Genomic DNA, 23,945 nt, shown 5'->3' on the forward strand with positions numbered 1-23,945 from the left:
CTGAGGGTCCGGAGATCTTAAATATTATTATTCATATTAATTATTAATAATTTTGAATGCTTTTTTTAAATATTTCAGATTATCCCCAAACGCTGCTTGTCGCCTCTGTGCCATGAACAGGAGAAAAATGAAAACAAAAAAGAAATGGAATTTAATTGTTCCACTGCACAAAGATGTGTTCTGCTGATGAATAAAACGCATCTAAAATATCTGACCACTCTATCTGGAATAGGTAGTTCTGAGACAGATTGAGAGATTCACAACAGAACCTTTAGAAAATAACTAAATATAAGAAAGGGAACAAAAAACTCAAATTGACTTACTTGCAAATCGATTTTGAATCCATCTGCCAGATATTCTTTTGTCTTCCTTTTTTGTACTGTTGGAACTTCCATTAGAAAATACAATCGCCTGCAGCCAAACGTTAAAAAATTGCCAAAACTGTATTGATTTCATTGCGACAATAACAGAAAAATATCTTCGCCAGTAATATAAGCTTGTAATTAATAATGCTTTCGCTACAAGAGTTGTGAATTGTGCTTTACATTACGAAATATAATTAAATGTGAAGAATTTTGATTTTGATCAATCAGAAAGCAACACGTGTCAAATGTGTCAAAAGGTTTTGATGATGTCGCTAGATTTATGACGAAAGGAAATGCACTTCTATGGATCAGGCGTTCAAGAAATGTGTTGAATATACAGGGCCTAGATCTGTCATTTTACAATATTCGGTCACCACCAAGACAAGTGGTTTAAATCCCTTAAAAAAATGTGTTCATGTTGTGTCAAATTCAACATTGTAGATAATTAGAACTCCGCACTCTATCAGCCTAAAATTGAAACTGCATTCAAGATCTTTGAATGTTATCAGTCGAATTGAAAAATAAATTAAAAACATGGCATTTATTATGCATTTAAAAGACCTTGACGTGGGTTTGAGGAAAAAATCAAATCCGAGCAAAATGCCTCTGTAGCGATTAAATTTAAGAATTTTAATTTACGTTTTGAGATCACTTGTGATGATTCTCAAGCGTAGATAGAGGTTCTTGAATTGTCGATTCGGTATGGTCTGGTCGGGATGTTAGGTTACCTGGGGTGTCAGTAGCTGCCAAACTGTGGCTCGCGGAGGAGACAGAGTGGGGCGCGGGGAGGGAAGGCGCCATGAAGAAGCAGAATGTGCGAACTTTGTCCCTAATTGTCTGCACATTCACATATTTGCTAGTGGGCGCGGCTGTGTTCGACGCTCTGGAGTCGGAGACAGAAAAGAGGCGCTGGGAGGTGCTGCAAGGTTAGAGAAACACTGGAATATTGTATATTTGAATTCGTTCAGAAACCCCATAAGTCTACAAAAAAAAAATTGTTTACCAACTTTTTTCGTTCCGAAAATTCCACAAAAAAAAAATTAGCATTATTATCTAATCTAAAACTTTTTAAATTAATGGAATTTTATGCTTTAAAAAATAATTTTAAAGCGGCTTGACTTGTGGCATTTGGCTAATGACTTATGGGGTTTCCAAATTACTATTAATATTATCTAAGTAGGTACTAATAATTAAATGATCACTATTTAAACAATATTAAAATCTTTAAATAATTTCACTTGCACGGTGAATTTTGAACTAACTCACAAGTTCTAACTCGTATAAAAACATCAGAATGAAACCGTTAATTGTTTTATTTACTGCAGATTTGAAAGCAGTTATCTGTGGACATATTTTGTTATACGCAATATCAGTCCAATGGTTGTACCCAGTGAGGTGTTAATAAATAAAATAAAAAAGTATTATGTATTTGTATTAACCGCAACCCGGTAATATTAGATGCACAACTCAAGTACACTCATTTTTACAGAAGAGCGGTAAAACGTAGATGTCCAATTTTGTGTGATATAAATCCATTGATTTTATGAATGTTGTATTGGAGGGTTTTTGACATTAACGCCAAAATTTACTACTCTCAGCTTACTTACAGCAACTGAGCTGTCAGCTTCAATCAAAAGGACTATCAGAATGCATATGTCTCCGCACAAATAGTTAAATTAGCCGCTCAGCTGGGTGGCTAGGCTGTTCACTAAATGCCGGCATGGTTGTAAAATAGGCCTTAGGAAACGGCTGAACAAAAATCTGCTGGGTTAGGTTAAGTTCAATATTAAAAAAAAAATTCAAATAACTTGTTAAGTTAAGGATTAAGTTAAGTAAAATAACGTTTTTTTTCATACGATTAAATTTAAACCAACCAATCCTAACCTAACCTAACCTAACTTCACATAACAAAATAAATATAAAAATAAAGCAATTATTATTGTAGTATTAAAATTTAAGAGGCTAAGCGACGTTCAACCCTTTCGTTAAACGTTTATTCAACAAATGGCCAAGCCATTAGGTTGAATCTCGTCATTAAATTAACAGCCTAGCCGCTCAGTTCAGTGGCTGATTTAACTGTTTGGCGGCGAAATATATATTAATTACTAAATAGGGTATTTTTACAAATTGGGAATAATATTGAAAGTTAGAGCGAATTTTTAGGATTCTAATAATATATCTATCAGTGTATAAGAAATAAATAAAAACAAACACACAATAATTTTTCATTCATAATTTTTTGGCTTAAAAATGAGTACATATAAAACGGCTCGAGTTAGTGTCACCTCACTTTAACATTGTGGTAATGTAATACGTGCTGTTTGTACTTTAGAGTGTGAAGTGTCTTGTTTCAAGGTAAATCAAAATATTCATATTTTAAACCTTTGCACAAAAAAACTGACGCACAAAAATAACAACATTACTTATTTATTTATTTATTAACGGACATTGTCCATTTATACAATTTATAGGGTTTTAATATTACAATATAAGAAAGTTAAAAACATTTAAAAAAAAAGAAAAGAAGCATTGACAAACATAAGGGACATCAAGACAAGATCTGGACTATTTATTTAGTGCTCGTTTAAATCGCTGTAAACTTAAACCACAAAAGTTCAGATCTTGTCTTGAGTTAACAATACGACAAAGGCCAGGCATTGGAGAATTAAGATCATTTGTTCTATGCTGATCGAAGAACAGTACTTCGTTGTTTCTCAACCTACGAGTCGAAATATAGAATTTTACTTGTCCCAGTAATGATGGAACATCGAATAATTACCTCTCTCTAGTCCAAGCATCCACGCTACTTTTCGAAGCAAGTGATGTTGGACTGATCCAGTGTGATTTATGCGATTCACATAAATTGGAGACCAGACCACGCAGGCATATTCTATAGAAGAGGGCGAACAGTTGAGCAAAAGAGTTCTGACTGTTCGGACATTAGTCAAATCAGAGGATATTTTGTTAATGTTTAGTAATTTCAGTGATTTATTTACTGTATCATACATATGCTCGTTGTATGTCAGTTTATAGTCCAATACAACTCTTAAATACTTAAATCTCCAATACTTAAATCTCCGATGGACTTAACCACATCATTACCGTTGTAATTTTTTGTTTATTTGAAAATACATGAAAAGACCATCATTCACATAGTCTTTTTACCGTCAATATTAGAGGTGCTAAAAAAGTTTTTTTCTGAAACAGCTGTAACAGTATCCCAAAAAAATTAACTGTAACTAACTGTGCAGAAAAACTTCATCAGGATTCTATTAACTCACAAAAATAAACTGTTTCTAAACTGATGAAAGGGTACTCGCAAAGTTTTTCTTTTGACCTAATAAAGCTCAGCCGAAATCAAGTGAGGGTTATCACCAGAGCCCGCCCAGGGCACTGCAGATTGAAAAAACACCTTTCTAGAATGATCCTTTCCGAGACTTCTAGATGTAGGTTCTGCAGTGCAGATGAGGAAACACCTATACACATTCTATGTCAATGTGATTCTTTACATCATAAAAGGAGCCTCATCCTCGGGGACCACTGGTTAAACCCGAGGATGTTAAAAAGCTCGCTCCCTACCTAAAAGCCCGATATTTTACAAATCTGGGCTTGGAGGGGGGTTTAGCAAAATCTAAACTCTCGCCTTCCACACAGTAGCCAGGCTCTTTACAGACCTGGGCTTGGAGGGCGAGAACTATTCGTAGGTGAGAACGTTACAATAGATCTTTACAGGTCGCAGTGACGTCAGGAGCTTACACAGCACTGACTCCCACCTCTAAGAATAAGAAACTGTTTCTAAAAAGAACGGTCTAGATCAGTGTAGTCAAAACCTGTTGTTATTTTAGAAATAGCTTCACATCCAACTATTTCTACAGATTTTTTGCCAACGCTGGTCTAAACTGTTATTTAGAAACCGTTCCACGACAGAATAAACTTTTAATTGTGATTCTTTTCAAACAGTTTAATTTTCAAATGGTAACTTTTACTTATTTTAAATAACCAAAATGCCCATCTCTTGTCGATATGGATATGTTATGTACTCCCACGTTTCCTCTTTTTTTATTGCCTTGTATAAAATGGCGTCTTCTTACATTGTATTCTTTCTTTTTTTTATTGCAATGTCATTTCTTAAACCCACCAATGACATGTCATAAGCCATGTAAATGCATATGCATTCAAATTCCTTTCTCAAAGATTCTAAATATCAAAATATTGTTAGCATATAAATAATTATGTTTCCAGCCATAGAATACATGGTGATCAGCAAGTACAACATATCTCCCGAGGACTTCAAAGTGATGGAGACTGTCGTCCTGAAGGCAGAACCTCACAAGGCCGGCCAGCAGTGGAAGTTTACAGGCGCCTTCTACTACGCCACCACTGTCCTCACTACCATAGGTTGACCAATTCAAGACTTGCTTATAAAAATCCCATTTATGGGTAGATTAAGAAGTATGATTTGGTAATGTATCCAAAATAAAACCAGTTTATTGGATTATAATTCTACTTTACTTTTTATAAAATATACAAAGGGTATATTGTGATGCGTTTCGTCTTGTCAGGGCATTTTCAAACAAACTTACTTAAATATTTACAAAATTTCCTTATATACTAAAAATAATTGCTATTTTACGTTTGTGGATTTCTATACAAGCTAAAATAAGTTGAGTAATTAAAATTCAATTAGGGTATACTGAGTATATTAGAGGAATATTTTGGTTATATTGGGGAAAAACCTTCCATTATTTAAACATATTAATTTTAAAGTCATACCCTTACAAACATTCGATGTACGTAGCAGATTCTAGTCATTCATTTTGTAGCGAAAAAATGAAGTTTTTTGGGCCCTTGTGAACGGTGTGTTCAAACACTTGGAAACATTAACCTATTGCATGAGCTATCTTCAGGGTAAACTGTGTGTTTTGTAGAAAAAATATGTGTTTATGTGCTAATAATTTGCGCCGTGTCGCAGTCAACAGTAGACATATTCCGTATCATTTTTGTAATGTGTAGTGCCAGGAACCATGTTGAGCTTAATTTCAGCCCGTCTTTGTCTATGTTATTTGGGTGTTTGTGTATTTCAATTGCAATTGTAACAATAATAAAAGAGGTAATTTTCATTAAGGTTAGTTAAAGTTTGAATGATTTTTAAGTGTTTTGGTGAATAAAAATCGTGAATATTTCAGGTTATGGGCACTCAACCCCCTGCACCATCGGTGGAAAGCTGTTCACTATGTTTTATGCCATCGTCGGAATACCTCTTGGACTCGTCATGTTCCAGAGTATAGGAGAAAGGGTTAACATGCTAAGCAGGTAACTTTTTTGAACATGTTTCTAAAACCGTTATTAAAAAAATAATTAAAATGTAACGTAACTATTGAGGTCGTTGTACAAAAAAATTACTATTCATTTCTTACTATTCCTTATATATTGACGTTGGAAAAGCAAAAATTCCTAAGCGACGTGTAGCCAACTTTACAGAAGAGCCAATAAAAGTGTTTTTATTTTATCAATAAAAATCTCAATTTTAAAGTTTTATTTAAAGTATGTATGAATCACGCCAAAATATGTGACTTATATGAGATTTTTTATTAATTAAACCAAAAATACCGGTTTTACTTTTGATACTCACGTCGTGTCTTTATTTCGTAAATGCGAAATCCCATATGTTATTCTCGTTATTGGGAGATTCTTCGGAAAGAAAGTTTGAATATCAATATTTTCTGATTTCCAATGTTATTTTTATATTTCTTGTGTTATTAACATCTAACTCACGTTCTCAGCTCTCCGTAGACTCCTCGATCACTAAAACCGACCAACTCGTTCCGGAGATACAATTGAATTGAGCGCGCTGTGCCCACACATGCCCAAATTTGGACCCCCACGCGCAGCGCTGTGACGTCACGCCACAACCCTCCCTGTGCTTGCGATAAACTATTTCTGGTAGCTGGCAAAACGAGCTATCCAGTCATAGTTTTAGATATTCTGTAATCCTTATAATTTTTGCACTCAAAAGGGACTCTTGGGGCAAAACCTAACATGACACTGAGAACGAACTATGAGAATTTCATTAGCATTCACATCAAAAAGCTTAGTTTGGCTCTTCTGTAAAGTTGCTACATGTCTCTAAAGAATTTTTGCCTTTCAACCATCGATATGCACAGTATTTTTTTTTAATGTTTTTAATTCAGACTCTCTGATGACCTATTTTTTTAAACGATAACCATCGCCATCCTACTAAACCACGCAATAGACCCAGGATCCTTAATCTCTTTCGGCAACTCATTGAACATCTTAAGTTTTTTATGGTACATATTGTTACGAGTAGCTTTGATTCTTGTTTTTGGGAGTCTGAAACATTTACCTCCCCTCGTTGGAGAGTAATGAATTTTATCACTGTAAAGTTAATTTATTTTATTCCAAAGGTTTTTAAAAAATTAAATATTTAACATAATTTATATAAAACATATTTATGTCTTGTTAATTAATATTTATTATTGAATTTACTAAGGCATAGTTAAGTTTCATTGAACACAAAAATACACACAACGGTGACATCTATAGGATTTTCATGTAACCAATTACATGTCATTTCTATAAAGCTTAAATATTAAAATATAAGTACTACAGTGGCTTGCCATATTATTAGACTTAAATTGGAAAAATTGAGAATTCTCCATACAATTGATTTTTTGTGGTTTATTTTCTGTTTATGGGCTTTTTTTATATTTGGAGCTTGAATAAATAAAATGCACAGTTTTTTTATTATAATAAAAGTATTTAATACACAAAAAACAATAGTAATTAAAATTAAATGATATTTTTCATATTTTGTGTGATGGCCTTTTGCTGCAATTACGGCTTGTATTCGTCGCGGCATGCTCAAAATACTGCTTTTTACCGTGTTTTTCAGCTCTTCACTGTGATTCCAAACAAATAATAATCTTTCTTTTCATTGCTGCTTGGTATTTATTTCATTTTTAGACTTTTCTCTTTTGAGAAGCTCCCAAACATTATTTATGGGATTCATATCTGGAAAATTTCCAGGCCAATATAAATCATAAATTTTGTGATGGACTTGACCTTGCCATGCCTTGACATTGCATATATTTTGTTTTTTTTGTTTTATTTCAGTGTCATAATAAGATCGGTGAAGCGTGCCCTGAACTGCCGGCAGACCGGTGCCTCTGAGCTGGACCTGATCTGCGTGGTGACCACACTATCCTCACTCATCATCGCTGGTGGAGCAGCCGCCTTCTCTAAGTTCGAGGGTTGGAGCTACTTCGACAGCGTTTATTACTGCTTCATTACCCTAACCACTATTGGTAAATCTCAACAATTTTACTGTACTTTTAACTTGTTTGCAATTATGCTGGCTATTGCTGTCAAATCTTGTCTCTCAATCGGGAAATGTCAGTTCAAAATACTGGTGGATTTTTAAAAGCTGGCGCGTGTGCTATACTTACACATACGCATTGTGTAGTATCCGTTAATAAGCCCATGGTATGACATCGCACGGCATATGCATTATGAAAATAATCTCTGTCTCTCTCGCGCTCAGACGCGCTTATGAGCGTGACATAGACAACTATTGCTTTATTAGTTGCTAATGATATGGTTATACAATATACGCAGGATGCTTTTGCGTTCGTCTGAATTTTGCTGCGATTCTTTATAGTCAAATTATAATAATATGTACAAATATTAAGTTATGGATTAAAAACACTGGTTTATAAATACTTAGGTATTTTCATTTAATCGAATAAAGAATAGGTCGATTATGTAGTGATGGCGCTTTCACAAAACTTACACAAAAACATTTTTAATGTACAGAATACTGATTTTAAAAATCTTGATGTTATATATTGTTATATTAAATGTTTTTAAAAATCTCTTTTGGATTAGAGCTAAAAGAAACAATTACTTAAGAAAATGTCATATATTTACGAGTATTTATTTTTAAACAAGCATGTTTTTTATTTAATATTTTGTGTTCATCATAATAATAATTAATAGAGTGAAATTAAAATGCACAGTACAAATTATATCGGAAAAAATATGTATACACACTTATTGTTATTGATAAACAATAAATCTTGTTATTTATATATTCTGGAGTAATTGACTCTAAAAAATACATTTTTTCAAATTAAAATCGCCCCTTGTTTTTGGAAGGACTATAATTAGTAAAATGCAACATTTTAAAAAATCATTTGTAAAATAAAAAATAATGAGACGTATTTTAGTAAATTAATATTACATTTTCTTAACCCATTTTTTTTTTGTACACAACCCTCTAATCCAACACCGAATTTTTTAAAAAAAGGTAGCACATTTGGTTAAAATTCAATACGATGTTTTTTAAAATCAACATCCTGTAGATTTTAAATGCGTTAGTGAGTTTTCTGAACGCTAAGTTAAACCACCAGTACATTAGTAGTGGAAAGACGGCTATAGTCTACGCCAGTCATTCCCAAAGTGGTCTATGTCGACCCCCAGGGGTCTATCACGACCTGCAGGGGGTCCATGGCACTGAAAAAAAAAATTGGGGTCTATGAGATGTAAATGGGGGTCTACGGTATGTAAATGGGTAAATTTATTTATTTATTTCACATAAAACTTTATATTTTTTGTGTTCTATATAAACTCCTCACTGGGCATAACCCGTGTCGATGCATTCATTTACATTATGTTCCAGTACATTATAAATAAATATATTATAATAGATAACACTGTATGGATTTAAACATAAAACACAAAATAGCAGACATACAACAATAATTCAGAGTTCAAATAGACTACTATTTTGGTGGGGTGACCATCTCAAGGCAGTTTTCGGGACCCAAATCCAGAAGCCATTTTTCAGCTAATTTGAATTTCCATTTATATTTGATTTTAAATCAAGAGTGTTGTAAATTTTGGCAGCAAGGTACACGTGACTCCTCTGACCAAACGATGTTGTCATTTTAGGTGGCACAAATAGTTGTCTCTTTTTTTATCTTGTTTCATAGATTGTATTATATTTACTCCCACCATTTTTATGTGTGTGAACGAGAAGTGCCCTAGCGTACAATTGCCTGATGTCCAGAACACCCACTCGATCAAATACCTCCGTTGTGGGTGTTCTGATAGGGACCCAAGCAGAGAGAAATGTAAATGGGTCCACAGTTTACTACCTTCCTATGGAGTGAAATCTAGTCTTATCTACAAACATTTAGATGTACTCAAAATATTGTTGATCATAATTTGATCATAAGTTTGATCATAAGTTGATCGTAAGTTGATCATAAAGACTGGATTTCACTCCCTCGGGAGTCATTAAGATTAACAAATTGCAACAGGGATGGAGAATGCCTTAAATAAGGGAATATGGCAGTCTAAGCATTTACAGGGCTTATGACCTGTCATTGGCTGGTTTAAGTGGCCACTTTACACACTGTGTAACATTCACCATTTTGCCTTATGTTTAAACATCCATATTTCTTCAATTCTTCCATTTGTTGATTTTAGTGAAGTTAAAGAGCTGAAACCTTTATTGTTGCGAAAGAGATTCATCTGACTGAATTATTTCACATACTAGGCAACGCCTGAAAACAATTTTTCAATTTCTTCTTGGACCAGTTGGTTTCATTACAATATTTGAGTTTGTCCAAATGTTCGTAGACAAAAGACTGGATTTCACCCCCTCGGAAGTCATTAAGATTAACAAATTACAACAGGGATGGAGAATACCTTAAATAAGGGAATATGGCAGTCTAGTCATTTACTTCACTAAAATCAACAAATGGAAGAATTGAAGAAATATGGATGTTCAAATATAGGCAAAATGGTGAATGTTACACAATGTGTAAAGTGCCACTTAAACCATCCAATAAGCCAAGGTCATAAGCCCTGTAAATGCCTAGACTGCCATATTCCCTTATTTAAGGCATTCTCCATCCCTGTTGTAATTTGTTAATCATCATAATTTTTACTCAGATGCCACTGAAGATTTGTTTTTGTTAGTTTTACAAGTGGAAAACTCTGATTTTATGATTTTTGCTGACGTGATTCTTTGTGCCAGGTTTCGGTGACATGGTAGCGCTCCAGAAAGACAACGCCCTGAACTCCAAACCGTCATATGTGATGTTCGCCCTCATCTTCATTCTCTTTGGCCTCGCCATTGTTGCTGCCTGCCTCAATCTGCTGGTTCTGAGATTCGTCACCATGAACACCGAGGACGAAAGGAGAGATGAACAGCAAGCCATACAGGTTAGACAAGCCGTTGATTTGAATTTGCAGGGTTTATTTATTATCAGTTCGACAAATGTTTTACTTATCATCGTCTCGATGTTGAAGACATGTTTTACCTACCATTAAAACTCTTATCACCTGTTTATGAGTGGTTCGTTGTGTCGCATTGGTGGGGACGTTTTTGGTGTAAGTCTTTCTAGATTTAAACAATCACTAAGATAGACCAGATCTTGTCTTGAGGTATGGTCCTTAAAATATAGCTTGATTAGAATGACATTTGTCAGAAAAAGTGACGCCATAACTTTGCAGTAACGTCTAAGGAGTGATTTATACTGACAAACGAAAAATCATTCGTATCTGGCATGTTAATTAATCTTTTTAATACAATGCTTGAAATATAAATCAACATAATTATCTAAAATCAGCACTAAAACTAATAAAAACTAGAATAAACCTAATTATTAATAACGTTCTTACAAGGTTACATCATTTTGCAAAAATGTTAGAGATGAGACAAATTGATCAACGTAAATCGATCGAATAAATATTCATTTGTTGTTATCATGAAAAAAGTATAAATGTCTTATTTTTTAGTAAATAATTGAAATGTTGATGGATGCAGAAAACGAGGAAGACCGAGAAAGACATGGCACGATCAAGTCCATCAAATACTTGAAGATGGACATGTCAAAAGTAGGAATAATCGGCGTGCATGCATGAGAAGATGTATGAATGTAGAGGAAGCGAGGTCTGTATGCCAAGATAGAGTGTTATGGCGTTCTATCCTCTCTGCCTACCCCTACGGGGAAACGGCGTGATGGTTTGTTGTTGTTGTTGTGTAATTGTTTTAAAGACGATAAAAGGCTTGTTTTTGCTTTTTTATATCAATTTTCGGGAACAGTCTCACTTTTGCATAAAAACACTGATAAAATCAATTTGATCCGCACATGATCAGTGATCAATAATTTTCCATCACTAGTGACATTAGTTTGACAGGTGTCATTTTATTCAAGCTATATTTTAAGGACTATAGTAATTATCATTGAATTATTTGTCCTACCTTTTATTTTCTTTAGTTGTATTTTGTTTCAATTCCATCTGTCTATACTATAAAGGAATGTATTTACCATTGTTAAATGAACTAAATAAGTCTGTAAATAAATATGTAAATAACTACAAAAAGTTAAAAAACCTATGTTTTCAGGAGAAACAAATTTGTGATTTTTATGCTTTTAAGGGGAAAATACTTGAGAAGCTAGAAATTTACATGATTTTTGTGAATTTTTTGGATATAAAAAAGATGTATATTTTCGAAACTTTGAGATTTATTTAGACATTACGTATTGAAAGAACAAACACGATTTTTTTAAATACATTATTCTTTAAAATAGCGGCTTGGCTGGAGTGTGAATACCATGGGTCTGCGCCAGAGGAAAAAAACGGCATGATGATACCGCCTGTTGTAAACTTCTGAAAAATGGAAAACAAAAAGAAACTTATTATTTATACCCATAATTTGTCGATGAACCTAAATATGATTAAGACAATATGAAAATTCCAATAATTATATGCGTTTGAAATAAAAATTAATATTTAAGGCTTTTTTTGCAAAAAAAAACTTTTTTTATTTTTCTTTTTAAAAATATTTAAATTTATCAATAAGGTAATAGTATAAAGATATGGTAAAAATTTCAGAATGATTGGTTAAATAGTATTTAAGCTACACGGCACGCCAGTTTGAATATTTACGTTTTGAGAAAAACGTGTTGAAAGTTTTGACTCGAGAAAGCTACATGATTTTTCCACCTCACCGGCTAATCAGCAATTCCAGAGCCATACAACATTCCTTCTGCTTCTTCGTAAAACTGATTTTCTTGAATGAGTTGCTCACTCTTAGCTTTTCGAGCTTCCTTTGTTGAAAAAGAGCTGCGTCGTTCCTGACGACGCAGCCGGCGGTCGTCGACTTCCTCGGCGTATCTCTTGCTGTGGCTGCCTATCGTCACCTGCAGCTCCGCCATCATCTGCAAAATTGCCGTGTAGCTTTCGTTAAAAATACCAGCAGCTATAATTATATACTATATTATATATATACTAATTAAAGTCTGGAATGGAGATATTTAGGGTCCAAGCGCCAGATTGTTGCATTGAAACTTTCATTAGCATTTTGCGTGTGGCCACCTAAACATCTGACTAACATCATTACATCCTTGAAATGTTAAGCCAACATATGCAAAAAAATAAAATGCATTTTTTGAAAATTGTTAATGTATTTCCCCCTTAAACGTCTGGTATTTTTTAATGAGGCTTTAAAGTAAATTTGTTTTCAATTATTTATTAATTTTTATGTGTTCTTCATCATCATTTCCTTTCCGTACCTAATAGTGCATAAGGCACTGCATCGGTACACCAATTGAACGTAGTTATGGAGAAAGCAGCCAGCCAAAGAAAAGCAAAACTGAGATAGCACTGTAGTGAAAATAGTGAATTATTAAATTACTCCACAGTCACAATGTTTTTAACTTTTAAAAACGATTAAAAATGCATGCATTAATTTTTTTATACCACAAAAATAGTTTAATGAGTAAGTTCAGTGTCATTTTAAAAAAAAAAATATTTGTTAATAGAATATTAAACAAAGCCAAAATTTTTATTACTTATTTTTATGTATCGTATTATCAGCGCTATGATTTTTTAATGTTTTTTATTTCTGAAATAACTCCGCATGTGATTTCAGAGGTTGTTCCATGACAGTTCTTCCGATTGGTTCGTTTACTGTGACCAAACTGGATATCCTTCAAAGCTCTCATATCATTGGATGGTTCATATGAACCAGTGTCATTCAAAGTATTGCCTTTTTTATTAAAATTTTTTTCGTACAATTTTAAGAAATTTAACGTACAATTTAATTCTCTAATTTTTACCGCGCGCAAGAAAACATTTTTTGTATCCAATTTCCCGTAGGGCTGAAGTTCTTCACTATGTATTTTACCAGTTTCAATCATTTTTAAAGTCTGGCTTAAGCTAGGGTTTCCTAGGACAGCGGTGCCCGTATTTTAACGGCCATAGTGAACGGTGATGCGGTGGACAGCCGTCGTAAAGGTGACAATAAAGTAGTTTCCTAGGAAAACGGTGTTGTTCACTTTGTACTTTATATTTTATTTATTTATTTATACTTTTACATTGTTTGTATTATTTGGGGTGTCCCGTGCCGAGGGAAACATTTTACAAAATGTGAAACATGCCTTAAATTAGCAATTTAACAAAGTTAACATAATAATAACAATAAAAAAAATGTAATTAATCCAATTAACCTAATTATCATTAACACAGTAAACAATATAAACTAAAATAATCATATAAAACGTAACCAATTTATAGAGACCAATAGAACAAATTTCATAAACAGTACACACATTTTACCTATTTGGCTTGATCCACTCATCGATCCGTGTGCAACCCTCCTCCACTATCCATTTCTTAATAGCAATTTTATATTGTGAGAACTTACTAATTGTCCTTATGGATAAAGTAGATTGTACACTTTAACCGAGTAGTTAGCCAATCCTCTTTGACGGAAGGTTGTATTTATTTTTTGCAGCATCAGGGTGGAGTATCTAGTAACTCTTGTATTGTAACGTATAGTAACAGAGCTTTTACTTAAAGTTGTTTCACTGACCGCGTTATGCTAAAAGGCTGGACCGATTTTAATAAATGAAAAATACTCCGGAGAAAAAAACACCTTTTTTCATCTTTTTTTGTTTCATCTGATGTCAAATTTTCGTCGCGTTACCTGTCGCCTTTTGTTTTGTTTATGTTTTTAAATTGTCTTACAAACAATAATATTTTCAGGCTCTTCGTGGTGCGGTAAGATTAGAAGGCGATGTTATTACAGCAGATGGGGAGATTCTCAGAGGAGTTTCTAAGGGAACGAGACTGCCAGCCGATCCAAGAGAGATTCTACAAGGTAAAAAATATATTTATAAATAACATCTACAAAAAGTCTGCGTGCCATTTTCGTAGTTATTTCATACAGCCCATTTTGTACATTTTGAGAAAAAGGCATAAATTATTTAACATTTCTGTTAAATTGTTCGCTCTCTACGAATATGGCTCTGTGGTCTGATCTCCCTTCTATGTGAGCCAAATAAATCGTATTAAATCAGTCCAATATTGCAAACTTAGAAAAGTAGCATGGATGTCTTAGAGATAGGTGACTATTTGTATGCTGCAGGGGCGAATCGTCAAAATAAGCGATTATGCACAGCTTACCATTATATTTGACTTTCGATAATAATGTTTTTTACTAAATATGTTTATGCGAAAATAAATAAAATAATTGTTATTTATTATAAACCACCACCATCATTTTATATCTTCCTAAAAAAAATATCTATGAAGTGAGCCCAGCGCCCAGCCTGTTCTCAGTGAACGATGAAACTAGCCGATTACCTCAGCTTATTCCTCCATACAAAAAAGTACACTATATTTTACATCCTTAACCCAAGTCAGCTTTTTTAGTATTGAAACGAGCTTCCAGATTTAGACATGTTATTTGAAGATTCTCTTTTTGGAAACTAGTATTTTGAACATGATTTCCGTAGGACTGTTTTTCTTTGATATAATAACGTTGTCATATAATGTATCATATAGGACATGTGGCGTTTTTCATTTTTAAAGGAATCGGCCAGTGCCCAGTGTTGACAGTTACTGCTGAATGTCATTGTGGTATTTGTTAATTAATTTTTGTACAAGTATTGTATTAAAATAGTGCAGAATAAAGCTATGTATATATCGTGTGGTTAATAATAATTATTGTTTGAGTTGATTTTCACAGAACCACAGAAAAATATAGTCATTTATAATGATTAAATACTTACATATTATGTTCTTAAATATATATATACAAATTAATGAAAATTTTTTTGTAGAACCTATAAAATAAATCACGGCTCGCCACTAATATGCTGATATTTTAAGTCTACGAAAATGTAGAATTAACATTGACTATTTTTATATATCCAGTATGGTATAATCTTAGAGTAATAATTCACGCCCTCTCAAAGAGAAGCCCCTCAGCTCTTATTGCATAGAACAAAAGTGTTAAAAAATTTTGGCTCTGTTTTGAGTTTAACAACAAACGTGTAACGGACGGTTTTGTTTGCACTTGCAATTCTCAACCTGAGTACATACGGCCCGTTGTATTGTACCGTTGTAAATACTAATGTCACATCTTCAAAAATGGTGCCATTTAGTGGTCTGTTGTAAAAACTCAAAAGGCAGCTGCAAAAGGGAAATTTGACCCCTTAATGGGAAAGGACAGTACAAAAATATTCAATCAATCTATTTATGCTTATAAATATATTCTATATGTCTTGAAAAAGTAGAAGAATTTGTGCACCTGGTAAGCATATTTTCAAGAGATGGAGGAGTAGAAAAAGATGTTGAAAAGAGAGTGAATGCGGGCAACAAAATGAACAGCTCACTAAGCGCAGTAATTGCTAATAAAAATATGTCAATCGAAGCTAAACCGGCAGTGCACAATGGAGTTTTAGTCCCGACACGTATGTATGGAAGTGAAACATGAAACTGGCAGAGGAAGTATAAAAGCCGAGTGAACGCGGTTGAAATGCGATCTCTCAGACGAATTTGTCAGAAATCGCGAGGTAAAGTGGCGCGAGTGTAAATCTGAGTCAGGTATAATTGATAAGATTAAGAAAAGGTCTCTGAGACGGTTTGGTCATGTAGAACAAATGGACGATGAAAGAATGGTAAAACAGGTATATATGGCAAGCAATGAACGGTAACGTGGGACGAGAACGACCAAGGGAGAAGTAGCATGATCAGATATACCAAAATCTTAAGTCTGGCCATGTCGAAAGCAGGCAGAACTGAAGGGCATGTATGACAAGATGTTTGAAGGTGAAAGAAGCTAGAAATGTATGCCAGGATAGACGTGTGTGGCCGTCTATTCTCTCTGTTTGCGTACGGGTGTACGGAGAAATGGCGTGACGGTAGTAGTAGTAGTAATTATTTTTATTATTTTTTTAGGCGGAACACCACTTATGCAGTTTCCTGATGAAGCCGAATATGCAGCGAGTGTGTGTAGCTGTCACTGTAATTGTTTTGGCAAGCAAAAGTAAGAATTATATAAATTATTTTGTATTTTATTATCGCGTAAGAATGTACAATATATTTTTTTTTTGCTATCACTTAAATATTGATTTCCATTTTACAATTTTCGTTCTCAAATATGAATTATGAACCCTTTCAGATCAGAAATAATTCCTATGGATGTAAAAAAAAATGTATTCAGTATGTCCTACAAGAATTGTTTAATTTTCCCTTCCCAGTGATTTATTTATTAAAGGGACATTGTCCATGTATACAATTTATAGGGTTTAAATATTACAATAAAAAAAAGAAAAGAAGCATTGCCAAACATAAGGAACATCAAGACAAGATCTGGACTATTTATTGAGTGCTCGTTTAAATCGTTGTAAACTCAAACCAAAAAAGTCCAGATCTTGTCTTGAGTTAACAATACGACAAAGATGGGTCATTAGAGAATTAAGGCCAAACATATTAGTTCTACGTTTTTGTAGACTAGAAATATTTAACATTGACTCTATATCAGCATAAGAATAATTATTTCTCTCTAGTCCAAGCATACACGCTACTTTTCGAAGCAAGCGATGTTGGACTGATTCAATGTGACTTGCAATTGACATAGAATGGAGACCAGACCACGGAGGCATATTCTAGAAGAGGGCGAACTGTTGAGCAATAAAGAGTTTTGATTGTATGGACATTAATAAAATCAGAGGATATTCTGTTAATGAAGCCAAGTAATTTCAGTGATTTATTAACTGTATTATATATATGCTCGTTGTACGTCAGTTTATAGTCCAAAACAACTCCTAAATCTCTGATGGACTTAACTACATCAATTTTGGAGTTTTCTATTAGGTACTCGAAAAAAATCGGTTGTTTTGTTCGGTTGTTTTGTTCGGTTGTTTTGTTTGGTTGGTTTTTTCGGTTGTTTGTTGTTGTTTTGTGTGATGTATAGCTAGTACAAATTGCATTTAAAAGCTTGAATATCTCTATAAATACCGTATTAAGATTTTCAGCATTCCTCCATTATACATTTACCCATCAATTAGTCATTTATTATTAAATGATAAATACTTATTGGGCACAGAAATTATATTTTTTACAAATTATCTTATGCAAAATCTTAAAATACATGGGGAAGTACGTTTACTAGGGTTGGAACGATATTGAATGGTAGGTGAGTGCCGGGAACAGTGAAAGGTGCACTTAAATCAACCTTGGCAAATAAATGTTTGTCGCAAGAGGCAAAATCAGCAGTTCACAATGGAGTCCTGGTCCCGACCCTGATGCATGGGAGTGAGGTATGGACTTGGAAAAACAGGGATGAAAGAAGGCTGAATTATTATTATTGTTATTAATAATAATAATACACTAGCAGCTATTAAGCTGATGCGTGTATATCAAGTGTACATGGTTATTAAACATTATACATTGCTGTGTGCATATAGTTAACATTCACTGAACTAGCACCAATCACTTTCTCGGGAAGGCCATTCCATTTCTCCACCACTCGGTTTGTCGGGAAGTTCTTCCTGGGGTTGGATGAAAAGGAGGTTGTGTTTAGTTTCAAAGAATGACCTCTGGTGTTCATTCATAGTGAACATTGATTTCAACTTGGGTACATTAATATTGCTCAGTTAAGATTTTGAACGTTTCAACCACACCATGCTGCTTCCGCTCTTCCAGTGAACTTAACCCGAGCTCCCTTAAGCGGTCCTCGTATGATTTATTTCTTAGAATGCTGTCAAAATGCGATCTCTCAGGCGAATGTGTGATAAAACCATATATTATAGATGCACAAATGTTGATATCCGTACATTATGTAAGGCTGAGATAAGCATTATCGACAAAATCAAGAAAGGAGCTCTGCGTTAGTTTGGACATGTAGAGCTAATGGATGGCTATTTACAATAGAGGAAGACCGAGAAAGACATGGCATGACCAAATCCAACAAATACTTGAAGATGGACATGTCAAAAGTCGGAATAATCAGCGCTCATGCATAATGTAGAGGATGCGAGATCTGTATGCAAAGATGTGGCGTTCTATCCTCTCTGGGCAAACGGCGTGATGGTTTGTTGCGGTTGTTAAAATATAAAACAAGTATTGACACTTCCCAATTCTTATTGATTCAAAATATTGTTGAAATTTCTTCTAATAAAAAATTTTCAGGTTACTCCAATACCACGATCCTTTATCTCCGATCCCTCCAGCTAAGACCGGCAGTAAGGGTAAGCAGACCAAGGGGCTTCTGAACAAGGTGCCTCGCTACATAGAGAAGTCGGGGTGCCTCAGCCAGTCGGGAACTCTCCGCCTCAACTCTGCATCGGGGTACCTTTACATGAACGCCAAGAATCCCGAGTTCCACATAGAGGAGGAGGACTTTAGAGAGCTGGTGAGGAAACGAAGATTGGAGCTGATGAATAGCAGCAAGAATGCTTTCAACTACGATACTTTTAGGTAATCATTTTTTATAATTTAATTGTCAAAATTATGATCCTATTTTTTGAAAAAAAAAATGATATCAACGAGTTCTTATCATTTACTTTATTCTTTGTCTGGGCGGATAAAGAATATGGTTCTGTGTGTGAAATAGAACCAGAACCCTGGACGGGTGTTTATGAGTAGTATAATTTCACTGTTTATATGAAATATTGGGTATGAACATAACTTTTGTAAATTTTTTTTCCAAATTTAAAAATGAACACCGAAAGTTAAAAAAATTGGTAAAGATTATCCGTACATACATCATTTGGAAGAAAATTTTCTGCTTTGCAAGGTATTGTGTTTGCTTTCACGTTACAAAATATTTTTTTATTTTTATTACAAGCCTTCAAATGAAATGTCAAGTAGACGAAAATAAGCATTTTTGATACTTCTTTCTGTTCGCATTCAATTGAGGGAATAAAGCTGCTCGCAATATTTGCGCAGTGTACAGTGAAGATGCTTGTTCTCTTCTTTGGAAAAAAATGGCCTCAACTTTTGGAAACACTAACGAATTAGTCAATAATTTATTTCCCTAATTATTTTACCAAGAATTGGTCCTTCAGGTGTTGGCCTAGTAGGTGATATAATTCCGTCAGATGAATCTCACCCACATCAAAAATATTTCTCCTTAACTTAAAAAAAAACTTCTTTCGACATCCGCTCCTAAGTGGAGCTTGTGGACATGACCAGATCCCTCTGGGATGCCTTAAGTCGAAAGATCGTCATCGATCGCCTTCATGATGGCCCGAGTCTGCAAGTTTAAAGAATAGGCAATTTGGGTTTAAGTTGTCCTTAGGAATGCGGAGCACATGTCCGTGCCAGGTCCACTGCTGCATCCTCAAGACGCTCGTTTTAGGAGGCTGCTGCGTCCGTTCTCGGACTTCAATGTTAGTTATAAAATCGAACCACCTTATGCCTAATATTCTCCTCAAGCACTTACTCACAAAACTTAGAAGTTTGGTGTTTTGAGCTTTGGTAAGGTGCCAAGATTCGCACCCATATAGGAGTACTGGCATTAAGAGTTGAATAATCGGCATTTCATTTTGCCCGAGTATAGTCTAGAGTTCCAGACAACACGCATAATGTTAAAGGTTGCTCCAGCAATTCCTAGGCGCGTTGCGAGCTCTTTGTGCATGCTTACATCCTCAGTTATGTGAACTCCCAAGTATTTAAATCTGTCAACTTTCTCGATCCTCTGCCTATTATTATAGAAAGGCTGATCAGGGCCAGGAAATGATTTGTTGCACATAACCAAGTATTTTTGGTGAACAGATGTAAGAAATGAAGAACTGTGGATTTTCAATCATAGACAAAATGATAAATGTTACACAGTGTGTAAAGTGGCTACTTAAACAAGCCAATGACAGGTCAAAAGTCCGGTAAATGCCTAGACTTTCATATTTCATTTCCTGAAATGTTCTTCATCTCTGTTATAATATTTTAAGCATTTATTTACCAAAGTTGATTTTAGTTCACCTTGTACCCAGTACGCCCCCACCTTTTAATAATCTTTCTATGTATTTCCATCCCTAGTAAACATACTTCTCAGATACACAAATTCTCCTAACGTCGTGGAACGAGTGCATACGGAAGGAATGCGGTAATGTGTTTTGACAGTTTCCGGTTAAGTTTTGATGAAAATTGGCGCCTTGATGTTCAAGTAAATAATATATTCGTGAGTATCTACCAGCTAATTTTTATTTAAACTCAACAGGGCAGCTTCAAAACACATTACCACATTCCTTTTGTACGCCACAAACCTGTTCTCTGACAATACCTGTTTCAGGATATCTTCTTCGACAGCCCAAATCGAGCCTTGGCCTCCAACTCCGCCTATCCTCAGCTGCCGTCTTCCAATTTGGGACCGTAGTAGCTGTGCTGCATCTTGTTTTACGTCCTCCCCCACCTCAGCCTGGGTCTTTCGAGCCTTCTTTTACTTCGGGATATATCCGTACACAATTATAGTACCAAAAATTAAAAGGGCAAGAGATGTTTATAGAAATCGCACTGTATTTAAATTTTTATTTTAATATTTTCAGATACAATCACAGGTCGGGTAGCGATATGGATGGAAGATGCACCAGCATTCAGCTATTCGGAAGCCGCAGAAGTTCCTTCTACTCAATTGACGGGAGATCAGAGAACGAGAAAAGAAGTCACGACCCATTGATGGACGATTCATCCAAAGATGACAAATCGAGCTACTCGAAGCGGAAAATAATGAGAAACGTAGATAGAAATATACGCGAAAATAAAGAATTACAAAGACGGCGCGGCCAGAACTACTTCTATGACGAAACCGACTTCCGTTTAGGAGAAGATGCGTTCCTGGACCCCTCCAAGGTTTTCTCCAAGCGGAAGAAAAAGAAAAAGAATAACAACGATGACTCGGTTTGCGTTTACAAGGGCGGGAGGAAACAGGAGTATTCGTGGAACGTGAACAGCCGAGTGAAGAACGACCGTGCCAATTTCAAAAACAACTGTGATCAAGTGTCGAACGACGACAGTTGCGGGTATTATTTGACCAATGACGACGAAAACGAGTTTTGTTTTATAAACGATACGCTGACGTTCGCACAACCTCCGCACCGTGCTAGTGTTTAGCATATTGTATGTGCGTAGTGTGTTGCGTTTTGCATTGCGTACAGTGACTAAAACGTTTGTCTAACAAAGTGATTAAAAAATATATTCCTCAAAATATTTTTGCTTACTTTTGAAGTTTTAATCAAATTTTTTTGTGCAATTCGGCGTGGTGCATTTAGCAAACCAATTCTCTACATATTTTAAATACATACTTTAAACTAAATAAATATTTTGCTTTGAAACTGCGATCCTAACTCAATCAAACAGAGATGTTTTGTTTTTGTACATATTTAAAATTCTTCAAACCGAATATTATGTCTCAGTTTGATTTTGATTCTTTCGGTTGAAAATTGTTGGATTGCTAGATCTTGAATTCTAAATATGTGAATTTCGACCCTAAATTTGTCAGAAATCAATTTTCCTTTGTTTGCTTTGTACATATTCCCAAATTCTTCCAACCAAATATGTATTTTAACTCGTGGCATATTGTTGCATTTTGAAATAGAACTGAGTATTTCTAGCTTCATCAAAAATAAGTTTTTTGTACATCCGCACCTCCGATAAAATTGTCATAACTTAAAAAATTCTGATTTAGTTAAATATAATAAAAAAAACAGAATTATTCATGAAAAAAAATACCATCTTGGCTTTGAAATTAAAATGTTTAATGCTTTTATAGCACACGTTTATAAACGCGGCCATTTTTAAACAGTGTCATATTTTCAATTTTTTTTTTATGACAATTGAGATTTTCTTTGAAAAGTGTAATATCATTCTTTTGAATGAATTCAAATATATATCGCTGGGTAATTACTACAACTAGGTAACTTCAAAGCAGTATTTTTTGAGTTAAATACCAAAAATACATTTTTCTATCTTCCTCCGTGAATGCTACAAAATGACGAGTCATATATAGTCATCATAAATGCTACAAAAAGACGACTCATATACAGTCATCATAATATTAATATGTATCTTTTTAGGCTGATCAATCTTTTTATCTTTTTAGGCTGAAATTCAGAAGGTTGAAAAGTGATTTTTGCAATACTTATATCTTAAAGAAAATAATAATTATCTATTCTTGTATCCATCATTATTTCTAGCAGAGATGCTGGATTACAACACCCTCGAATCTCGTCGTCAAATTTTTCTTGGGAAACATTTCTTTAAGCTAATTTCTGGAAGTATATATAATCCAAATATACTGAAAAATATCAGTTTGTATGTTCTCAATAGTTATACTAGAGCGAGATTTCATGCACTGTTTTACACACCCAGAAGCCATACAAATGCTAGTCAGAATTCACCCATTAATAGGGCAATTCGCTTGCTGAATACGGCTTCTGTGGATAATGTGGATCTATTTTTCTGTACCTATCGGCAGTTAAGCCCCTATTTGCTTACCATTTATTAATTTCTAACTTATATTTACAGCCTGCGTTACATAGTGGATTAAACAGTCTGTAAAGTAATGCAGACTACAATTTGTCAAGTAAATAAACTGTTTACTGTCTACCCTGAAGGTGGCTCCTGCAATGGTAGCCGTAACATCGGAACAAATCCAACACACACGGGATCACCTAAAAAAAAACATTTTGATAGCAGTGACCGTGAAAACGTACACACCTATTCATCATGATATTATTTAAATGCATCATGACATGTCTATTTGTAGCATTCGCAGAGGAGGATGCAAATATGTGTTTTTGTGGTTAACTCGGAAATCCTGATTTTGAAGTTACCGAGTTGTAGCCGTTACTCCACAATATGACACCGTCGGCATTGATGCAAGGGTGAAAAAGTAAAACAAATAAAAAACATTTTAAGACGACGTGTTATCACAGCTTTTAGGCTCTCCTTGAAATTATTGATTATTTTATCGGATGTGGGATATTTAAAATTTCCCCAACCATACGATTCATTCCAAAACTCAACTAATATCAGATTTTTTGGTTAAAAATAGATTGCTAGATTTTTAATTCTAAAAATGCGTATTTTATTTCTAACGTCATTAGTAGATTTCCTGTTTTTATCGTATGTATGTCGCTGTACATATAATATTTTAAATTCTCCCAAAAAAATATGCCTCAGTTTGATTCCAATTAGGTTTATAAATCTTGACTACCGATACTTCGAATAATATTTTCATTTATGAAAGATAGATTT

The 23,945-nt window shown here is 34.3% G+C and overlaps 1 protein-coding gene across 1 annotated transcript in view; it reads left to right on the forward strand.

Moving 5' to 3' along the window:
* LOC148285311 (potassium channel subfamily K member 3-like) overlaps positions 1-23,736 on the forward strand; it is a 28,626-nt gene extending 4,890 nt beyond the window's left edge. The window contains exons 3-11 of the mRNA XM_088227074.1: positions 79-1,291; positions 4,608-4,763; positions 5,552-5,678; positions 7,500-7,690; positions 10,429-10,616; positions 14,448-14,562; positions 16,647-16,734; positions 18,882-19,169; positions 21,236-23,736. Coding sequence (XP_088083200.1) covers positions 1,165-1,291; positions 4,608-4,763; positions 5,552-5,678; positions 7,500-7,690; positions 10,429-10,616; positions 14,448-14,562; positions 16,647-16,734; positions 18,882-19,169; positions 21,236-21,800 — 1,845 coding nt within the window. The 5' untranslated portion in view covers positions 79-1,164 and the 3' untranslated portion in view covers positions 21,801-23,736. The remainder of the gene's footprint in view (positions 1-78; positions 1,292-4,607; positions 4,764-5,551; positions 5,679-7,499; positions 7,691-10,428; positions 10,617-14,447; positions 14,563-16,646; positions 16,735-18,881; positions 19,170-21,235) is intronic.
* Positions 23,737-23,945: the final 209 nt, after the last annotated feature.

Source organism: Micrasema longulum, unplaced genomic scaffold, assembly GCF_059751315.1.
Source record: "Micrasema longulum isolate JH-2025_06_02 unplaced genomic scaffold, ASM5975131v1 h1tg000041l, whole genome shotgun sequence".
In the NCBI taxonomy this organism is placed as follows: Eukaryota; Metazoa; Arthropoda; class Insecta; order Trichoptera; family Brachycentridae; genus Micrasema; species Micrasema longulum.